Raw genomic sequence first — 10,618 nt, forward strand, 5'->3', positions numbered from 1 at the left:
GTCCACAGTACTGGAAACTATTCTTCCCGCAGGGTCTTCACAAAAAGAAGACATTAAAACAAAGGAAAAATAAAGAATAAAGATTAAATCAAATGGAAATATATAGCCACGATAGCCACATAACGGGGGCCATGCGATATGCAGAATGCAATAAGGAACAGAAACATAAAAGACAGAATTTGAGCAAGTATAAGGCCATGCAATTAAAACATGAGCATTGGAAGCAGCTGAGCAAAGTGCTGAGGGATTGTGGATATTGTAGTCTATCTCTTTCACTTTTTCTCTGCTATCTACGATTATAACCGTAGCCCTGTAGGCTACTAAAGGTGCTAACTACGTACATGTTCGTAGACAACCTCCATATATGAAAGCGGCGACCGTCAATTTACCTTTTAGCATTGCTCCGGTTGCTATGGAGAGCCTCCGTCTTCACCAGCTATGGGATTTTTTTAATTCAGCTCCATTGAGCCTCCATTATAACAGGACTTTCAAAGCCTTGTATGATGTATCTCTAAAGCTTCGAACGCTGTCGATGGTGAACTGTCGCGCATCCCGACGATCGTAAACTGAATAACCCGGAAATGAAACAAGGATCGTAGAGTGATAGTGGACGGGTGGCACAGGTTAGGTGTGCTTATGCTACCACCTAGCGGGCAATAATGGAGTTAATGTCGCCAATGTTGCCAGTTTTTGCTTCATCTAGACCACTGTTTCGCTGGGTCGGGACCTTAGAGTATGTATGAACAGAGAGGGCACCCGAGTTCTCCTTCCATCCACTTGCATTATGTTGCTCAAAAGCGCACGAGGCGATTTCACTCCTCCTTCCGTGTAGGAACAGAGTGCATTCTGGGATGGATTGGCCCCAAACACATGAACGCGCTGCCGTTGAACGTGCACGATGATAGTCAGCGGACCAGCGCGTTCATGTGTTTGGGGCCAGGCTGCAATACCTTCATTCGGCCACTATGTCCATTTCGCCTCAGGGTTTCCTCTGGGTGCCTTCTCTATTCACTCTATGGTCGGGACCCATTTGTGGATCACGGATCAGTTTTTATGGGTCATGACCCTAAAAATCCCATTTTCTTTTTCTACATATATTTAAAATGTTTTTGTTTTTCTATAATAAAAAATACATACAATAAATTCAAACAAACCTAAGATATTCCATAAATACAAAAAAAATAAAAAGTAATTAAAATAGCTGATATACAAGCTCGCAACGTGTCACGAAGTGTTGCGTTGTAAGCTTGTAGATCTGCTATTTTCGCTAGTTTTTGGTCCCGCGGGCAAACCTCTAATCTCGCTTTTAGGTCTCAACCTGAAAGGTTTAGGAACAACTGGTCTAACAGCATACATAGTATTCTAATTAGGCTCATGCATTTTATCACTTAGCGATAGAATGTGGTCAGTGCGACTGATGCTCCATGCTGCTCAATGTTTTGCCACTCACTCATGAGGGGGGGGTGTGTCCCGGTGGAAAGGTGATGCTTGTGCATATACTCTCTATACATTTTCCGACAGTGGGTGAGAGACACACGCACACAATTGCGCACTCACGTTTGCACGTTCGCAAGCATGAATGCATGCATGCATACACACACACCCACAACCACACACACACACACACACACACACACACACACACACACACACACACGCACGCACGCACGCACACAAGTACTTGGGTACAACGATTGATTCCAAGCTGACATGGAATTCCAACACTCATTCCATCTATAAGAAAGGTCAGCAGAGGCTGCATTTTATGCGCAGACTGAGACAGTATAATGTGGAGAAAAAAAATGTTATGGCACTTTTTCATCGATCCTTTGTGGAGAGACATTTTGTTTTGTTTCATGGTATGGCTCATTATCATTGGTTAATAAGAACAAACTCCATAAGACCTGGGTACTCAGGAAGGGGAAAGCTATTACTAGAGGGACAATACACACCCGTTACACAGCCAATACCATCTTTTACCATCAGGCTAGGGCCTCAAGATCGTTTGTTCCCATAAGTATAGGACTTATGAACAAGCAGGCCCCATCTCAGTTCCGTGCATAAAGTGTGATGTGATGCCTCTTGGAACTATGACGGGTGGCCTTCTGTTGTTTCTTTATTGTCTATGTACTGTGTGATCTGTTTGTTTGCATATGTTTTATGTATATCGTGATGACTGCTGTGCACAAAACAAATTTCCGAAAGGACAAATAAAGTAACTATCTATCATGCGCACACACACACCACGGACAGGGGGGGGGGGGCAAAAACATAGACTTTGCCTCCCGGCCTGGTGAAAACAAGGAAATACTGTATATGGATATACAAGCTTTCTGCATGTTTCCAATCAAACACTGGCACACTTCACACTCTGGAAGCTGTGCCAGTTAATGAAATGACTTGGTAGATTACAACCATTTCATATGGTTGGACACAGCTGTTTGGGAGGAAATGGAATCTGTTGCAGTCTTTGAATCAAGTGGTAAACTAAGGTTTCGTATACATTTTGCGCAAAATATGCAGACTATCTTTCTCTTCTCTACTCTCTGTTATCCCGAGTCCCTTGGTCTAGATTGGACCAATAATGTGTTGACTAAATGTCTGAGCCTGAGAAGAACTTCATTAGACAAAGATATGTTTATGGATGTGCAGTTTTACTGTCATCTGTTCATTTGAAATTCCCCAAGGACAGTGAGTTTGCATAAGTGTGTTCATCTATTTGTCTGTGTGTGGTGGGGTTAACAGAACCAGGCACATTCATTTTCTATTCTGGGGGATCGAGTGCTTTCAACCGAATTGAAATGCTTTTTCCAAGCCAGAATGTAATATAAAATCTAGCCACAGAACCCTCACCATTTGATTTATTTTATTTGGATCTGCACAAGAGGCGTAATACAATAGACCCAAACACTGATCCGAATTAGGTTATACATTATATGGTCCAACCAGATATAGCTGCTGCACATGCTGTTTAACACACAGAGGGAAAAGAAGAGAAAAAAAGCACATTGTTGACATACTATTACTTGACACTACTAGACAGGATGTTTGTTTTGGGGGTTTTAAGCCACCTAGTGATAAATGAAACAACGCCTTCTCCAGACAGACAGACTGCCCATATAGTAGCTGAGACAGAACAGTATTTAGCCAGCTTTTTTGCATTTGTTTTTAGCAATCCACCCAATTGCAGACCCCTGAGCTTGGGTTTTGGACATGGCCCAGACTTCCAAATACAAGGACAATAAGTTGACAGTTATATACCAAGGCCATAATACGTTCCACCAGAAGCTGATATTTCATAAGTTTGGATGTAAAACAAGTGTCCATATAAATCAGACACACACACACACACACACACACACACACACACACACACACACACACACACACACACACACGCATGCACGCACGCATGCACAAAATATCTCTGGCAGTTCACAATTCACATCACAGACAACTCTGTCTCGCTCTGTCTGGACCCTGAGAAAAATGTTAATAGCCTCATCCCTGTACACACAAACCCCGTTTTGCTTATGACAGGGGCTTTAGAAAAGATGTCTGGAAAATATCACAGATGTTTTAAGCTCAGAAAGGATTTGCAGAGAACTTGGAATGGAAAGAGTGACCTATTTTTCATGTGGCCCTCTTGTTTGGAGAGCTGTTGCAATTGTTTCATCTCGAGAAAGGTATCAGAGGTTGAACAAACCAAGCCATGCAACCCATTTGGTTCCACATCTCATTATGCTTCAACATAGGTTGTTTTTTGTGATGTATAAAATACATTATCTCAGGAATAGGTATCATCTACAATGTCAGCTACCTCTTCTGCTTTGATTTAGCTGTTTCACACATCATCTATTGTTAACCTTTGACATTATATGATGTCAACGCGACCACACGTGTTGCCCACCCTCCCATGAGGAAGTTCGGTGAGAAGTGAAGAGAGGCAGAGGGGCGAAGAGAAGACAAGAGAGAGGGGATTTAGGGAGAACGCCAGGGGGGAGAGATAATAGTATTTCTATAAAATAGAAAAATAAGAGAAAAGAAGTTCAACGAATAATTGCCCGAAAGGCATAAATGACTGACTGACTGACTGACTGACTGACTGACAGACAGGCAGGCAGGCAGGCAGGCAGGCAGGCAGGCAGGCAGGCAGGCAGGCAGGCAGGCAGGCAGGCAGGCAGGCAGGCAGGCAGACAGGCAGGGGAGAATGTAGAGAGAAACAGAATGGAGAGAGAAACCCAGGCGATGGATGACAAAAAGGAAAAAGAACCAAACACAGACCGACAAGGGAAAGAGAAGCTCCTAAATTCCCTTATAACCCTAAAACCTATTAACAGAAGCCAAAAAGCCATTTGAATTCTTCCTGAGTTTAGGCAATTGGGCAAAAAATTATGTATGGTACAAACATGAATATCCTTCTGCTGGGCAGCAGACTGGTTAATCTAACTTTAATTTAGACTATTTGATTCACCAGAATCTCTCTCTCTCTCTCTCTCTCTCTCTCTCTCTCTCTCTCTTGGTACCTAATCTAATGTGATCCTGGGCTCTGCACACCCTCCACCAACCTAGTCCCCATATATGGGGCGTTTTTGAAGCACCCGGAAGACTGCCGGAGTTACAATTATAACTCAATGGCTCGAGCGAGCGGAAGTTTAGCCTATAGCCCAGAGTGTAGAGTAGGAGAGTAGCGACACGCTTTGATCTCGTCGCAAAGCGGGTGCCTAGTTCCAGCCATAGGAGCAATGTTTGTGAACTATAGCCCACTATAGTTCCAAACATTGCTCCTATGGCTGGAACTATCCCATTGAGATAGAATGAGCACTTCCGCATGCCATTGTTACAATATGAGTCAATGCAAGTGTTGCCACTCTCTTACTAGATTACTCTGGCCTAGCCCCCGGACCTCAAATCTGAGGTCTGGGGCTGACGCACATGACAAACGTCCGTCCACCTCCATGAAAGTGCTGCAGTTCCTCTTTTCGCCAGTAGGTAGTGGCCACTTCAACGTTGGATAGCCTTACAGGGGGAACAGGGCTTGGGAAGCATTCATTGAACACAGCCTTTCGATTTGCAAGCCTTGCTGCAGCTACACACACACATACACATACACACAGCACAGCACAGCGCACAAAATTGCCAATCTACAAACTCCCAGCACATTGCATCTGCAACTGACCTTGTGGATTGGCAATTTTCACTGCTCAACACCATGGTGCGACAAAGAACATTAAAAAGGGGCTGAATGCATGAAAGGGTTTTTGGTTCCAGGGTTTTTGGTTTTATAGTTATAGGCCTACTTGGCATCAACTGACCAATACTATTATTTAGCCCATGAATTTTATAATCCAGTCAATTACTCTTAAACATACACATTTTAACACATTTTAACACAGGGCAAGGCAGGGCAGCTAGGGCAGGGCAGGGCAGCAGAATAGTAATTTGATTCCAGAGGGTACATTTGGCCATTTCAGTAGCCAATAATAATAGTCCATTATCAATGCAATGGAAAAGTTCAGATTAAGAACGAGACAATTGACATGATCCTGACGCTCCTGGTTGTTGCAGATACTGTGTGTGCGTGGCCGTCCTCATCTACTTCCTACCCCTAACTGTGATGGGCTGCGCGTACCTGATAGTGGGGAAGACCCTCTGGGCCAGCGAGATACCTGGAGACTCCTGTAGTCGCTACAAGGAACAGCTGACTGCCAAACGCAAGGTACTCTATTTTATTAGGACAAATCTCCCCCACTGGATCAAAAGGTGCAGATTTTTGAAGATACATAGAAAAAGGAATATCCTCACTCTTTTAAGTAGTTTCTTATGCATTTGTTTATTGTCAGCAGCAAACACACAGCACTGGTCTATCTAGAGCAACGGACGCGTTTCGGCTCAGCGTTTCAAACTAGAGTTTGTGTTATATTGTACAGATTTATATTTTCCATAAATACCATATAATCCAAGATAGAACGCTGCTGAAAATAAACAAATTCATAAAAAAACTCAAGAGAGTGCGGATATTCCTTTATCAATTTTTCTACGTGACTCATTGTATTATCCATCAGAGACAACAGCAAGCTTCCTGCAAACTCCTTTTCAGGAAATAAAGTCTAACATGTAATTAAATCGTTTTATATTTGTTTGTTTTGTTTTTTGTCTATAGGTGGTGAAAATGATGATTGTAGTGGTGTGTACTTTTGCAACTTGCTGGCTGCCATTCCACGTCTACTTCCTGCTGTACAATTTTTCTCCGGAACTGTTTGAACAGCCCTTCATCCAGCAGCTATACCTGGGTGTCATGTGGCTGGCCATGAGTTCCACTATGTACAACCCCCTCATCTACTGCTGCCTCAATGACAGGTCACTGCCCCTCACCCCCAACACACACACGTACACGCACGCACACACGCAGGCACGCACGCAAGCACACATGCACACACGCACGCACGCACACACACACACACACACACACACACACACACACACACACACACACACACACACACACACACACACACACACACACACACACACACACACACACACACACATCATGTGCACATAATCAGAGTTATGGAATTGATCTAGGAGCTGATGCGTTGGTGGTTAACAGCACTCAATTAATCACTGAGGACTAATCTCTACCGTATGTTGGCACTTCATTGCCCGAGGCCAAACAGATAAACAGAAGGGGACCTAGCCTCACATAGTCTACTGGTCCTTCCTATCAGGAAGTTGGTGATCCATTTGACAGCTTGCTGAGTTCCACTATATGTACAACCCCATCATCTACTGCTGCCTCAATGACAGGTCACTGCCACTCACCCCCAACACACACAGTGCAACCAAGAATAAACAAAAAGCTATATACAGTCGATCAGTGCGTCATAATAAAGGAAAAACAAGACAAACTAGAAAAAGTGCCCTTCCGGGCACAGGTCTCCACCAGGTTATCCACAGATCCGTGCAGTTAGAGGTAAAAACACTTTTCGGCCAGTTATAGCGCCACCTTGAGGCTGAGTTGAAATTGTTCATGTGGCATTTCGTCCTCGGCCTAGTGGGAATGTGGGTGCACAATTTCACGGAAATCACGCGATGTGTTCATGATTTGCAGCATTTTGTTTGAAACTGAGCACTCCTGTGAACTTTGGAAGCCAATCTTAACCAATCAGGATGGAGTCTGATAAATCTGAAAGACCCGTTTCGTTGAATGGCTCTAGAGAGACTGTGTACCAATTTGCGTGATGTTTGGACAAAATCTGTAGGTGTACTGTGCAAAAACGTGTTTTGCACAAAGCGGCCTCCTGGTGGCGCTATAACAGGCCGTTCTGGAAAGTTTGGGGCAGAGGTTCATGGTTGGCATCCAGGGAGTGTGTGTGCAAAATATGGCATTGAAAAACTTGTTTTGCACAAAGCGGCCTCCTGGTGGCGCTATAACAGGCCGTTCTGGAAAGTTTGGGGCAGAGGTTCATGGTTGGCATCCAGGGAGTGTGTGTGCAAAATATGGCATCGACCGGGTTAACGGTGGCCGAGATTAGCTGTTCACGGACACACACACGGACACACGGACGGACGGAGTGCAAAACATACTCTCCCCACATGCCTTCGGCCTGGTGGAGACAATAAGGTCAACAGTGCAAAGCCAAACAAACAGTATGTGTATCAAATATCGTTTTATTCAAATGCATTCAAAGGCTACAGCTTATAGCTTATAATGCAATGAAAACATGTGTATTCAAAATGGTCATTAACCCATTCTGACCGGGCACCCATTTTGGTGTCAGCATCATGTTATGCTTTAGCTATTTAAAAATAGCAGATCTACAAGCTCATATCGCGCCACCGAGTGGCGCGATACAGGGAGGTTTAGTCAGCCTACAGTACAATAGATCAAGGAGAGCTCCTCTCTGTCTGTGTCTGGCTAATGGAATTCTAATGTATGACTTGCGCTCTCGGCTACTGAAGGGTGATTCATACTTGCACACCAGTGTTGTGAAACGAAAAAAGCTTGTAGATCTCTAACGTTTTGGTGCACGACCTCTGCACATTTAACAGGGCTTTGCAGACAGTTTCCCTTTTCACCAAGTGACGATTCCTTGTCTCATGACATAACTCCACATATAGGCCACACTTGTTTACAGCATAACAATTGGTAACCCTGTTGTGAAAGGTGACCAGCCCTCATGCATTATTTTATAGATGGTTATTTTTGCCTCTAAATTGTGCATATAATAATCCTTTAAAACACACTAGTCCTGGATTATCCCTTACTTGGCAGGTATGAGGTGCAAACAATGCATTTGCTTTGGCCTGTGTGGCGCGGTGCAATGACAGCTCATTGAGATGTGCAGGGAAAAAAGAAATCTAAGCTTAGAGCTCAGCTCATATGTTTTACCTGAATCCATACTATTGTGTGAAAATCTGACATAGCACTTATCTGTTCTGTGTGTAGAGCGCTCGCTCTAAAGGGTGCTATGAATTCTCCACTAGCTTGCCCAACATGCTTGGATATGCATTGTTTTACTTGGATAGACCCTTTATTCATTCTGTGAGGATGTTCAGATGTCATCATGGCAGTAGGCCTACCACCATTATGAAACACAGGACACATACAGAAAAAGACATGCCTACAGATAGGAGTAGGCTATTTTTTATTGAAAATAAATAATAAAAAATTAACTACTGTAACATTAATTTAACGGTATATTAAGTTAACACAGTGGTACTAACGGGTTGTTATGTGAGATGTCCCGCTCACAATATAATTCAGGGCAAAGTTTATCTTTAAACTAAACCAAACTAAACAGAATTCCATCCATGTCACTCTGCAGGTTCCGTGCAGGCTTCAAGCAAGCCTTTCGCTGCTTCCCTTGTGTCCCTGAAGGTCCATACGAGGGCCTGGAGATGAAGTCCACACGCTACATGCACACGCAGACCAGCGTGTACAAGGCTAGCCGCATGGAGACCACCGTCTCCACCGTGCTCCAGGACGATACGAATGAGGGCAAGCCGAGGGCAACAGCTGCATCTGAGGGTGCAACGGTGGTCAAGGCTGGGGGAGGAGGAGGAGGAGGAGGAGGAGGAGTCACCACCAGAGGAGGAGGAGCAGCCGCTGTCCAGTGCCACTCCTCCCTTGACCTCACCTCCAATGGGTCGTCGTCGCGGAGCGTCTCCAAGACTGTGTCAGAGACGTCGTCCAGTTTCTATTCCAACAACAATCTGCAGGAATAGACCTCACCCACTGAGCAACCAGCAGGGGATAAACAGGATTACAAATGGACCCTCGTACGGGCCTGTAACTCTGAGAGTATACAGATGGAAATATCTATAACCTTTGGGACCCCAATCTAATCTGTAAAATATTTGTTTTATGGATCCATATGGTTCCATTTGTACGCTCACATTTCACATTCATATGGGTCCCGTACCACTGTATTACAGTACTGTATGTGCCGCTTTCTCCCTGTGCATACAAGATACAGTACTGTGCAGTGTGTATGTATGTGTCCAGTTTCTCAATGTGGCGTGTGTTTCAATGGATCCATGCCCGTCCCTCCTTCTGTGTCTTCGCGGGGATGTGATGTTATGTGAGGTGTATGTGACTGTGGCATGGTTCATGCCATGGAGAACCACACACTCACAACACATCTTCATCTGGACCACACATCCTGCTGTTGTTTGTTATTTGACCCAGCACTAATCACATCATGATGATCCGAGATTTATCATCGATTCGGAGACGTGGACTGCCAAGAGACAGACAGTACGATGATTCATCTCCACCGTATATCCAAACTTCTGTAGGAAATCTCCAGCTCGAATGCAAATTCTGAGCTAATAGTCACAGATGGCATCCCAACTGACACTTTTGCACCACCTGACAGAAATCCTCACATCCCTTTTGTGACGAATGACGTGTGAGTTCACACAGTTTATTTTGGGATAGCTGATGAGTGATGACGTTTATTTCGGAAAACACAGAAAAATAGGAAGGTTTTCAGTGCTTTTTCAGCTAGCTTTTTTGCTTGGAAGACTCTAGTGATGGGATGCTTGAAGACTGGCTCAACACTCTCCAAATCAAACAAACATCTTGCTGGATAGCTCTATGAGGGCTGTAAATGCTATATGCCACAGTTCACCTCCATCAAGACGTGGCAGCGGGTGTCCTTTTTGGTAGCAGAGATTTGTACCAGTATTAATGTTCTTATGATTGTTGAGCAAGAGGCACTGAAGTCCCAACCAGTTCCAAGGGAAATGTTCCATGGCGATTTACCTGGAAGTATCTCTTAGTTGCGACACTATTCCTCCCAATTGAGAGGATTGGTGGTGCATCAGATGTAATTACAATAGGTGGCCTGAGAGCACAAGGGACTACTATACCGAAACAAGCTCAAAGACGCCTATTGCTCTCCTGCCTGCCGAGACCATTAGAAAGCATGAAAAGGATGTTCCTCTAATTGGGCTGGTACATTTAGCTCTAGCTGTGCCCCTTACTCTGGAACAAGGCACTGCATGCTTCCTCATCAATCCTTCTACGGTATAAACCGGTGTCCCCGATTTCTATTGTTTGAATTGTTATTAATTGGCAACGCAGCCTGGAGAAATGTTCTGCTTTCCA

At 44.3% G+C, this 10,618-nt stretch overlaps 1 protein-coding gene across 1 annotated transcript in view; it reads left to right on the forward strand.

Moving 5' to 3' along the window:
- tacr1a (tachykinin receptor 1a) overlaps positions 1–9,231 on the forward strand; it is a gene marked incomplete at its 3' end in the record, with an annotated part of 30,882 nt that extends 21,651 nt beyond the window's left edge. The window contains exons 3-5 of the mRNA XM_083785045.1: positions 5,569–5,719; positions 6,164–6,360; positions 8,832–9,231. Of these exons, the coding sequence (XP_083641171.1) occupies positions 5,569–5,719; positions 6,164–6,360; positions 8,832–9,231 (748 nt within the window). The remainder of the gene's footprint in view (positions 1–5,568; positions 5,720–6,163; positions 6,361–8,831) is intronic.
- Positions 9,232–10,618: the final 1,387 nt, after the last annotated feature.

This window comes from Protomyctophum parallelum (assembly GCF_964188405.1).
Source record: "Protomyctophum parallelum genome assembly, chromosome: 15".
In the NCBI taxonomy this organism is placed as follows: Eukaryota; Metazoa; Chordata; class Actinopteri; order Myctophiformes; family Myctophidae; genus Protomyctophum; species Protomyctophum parallelum.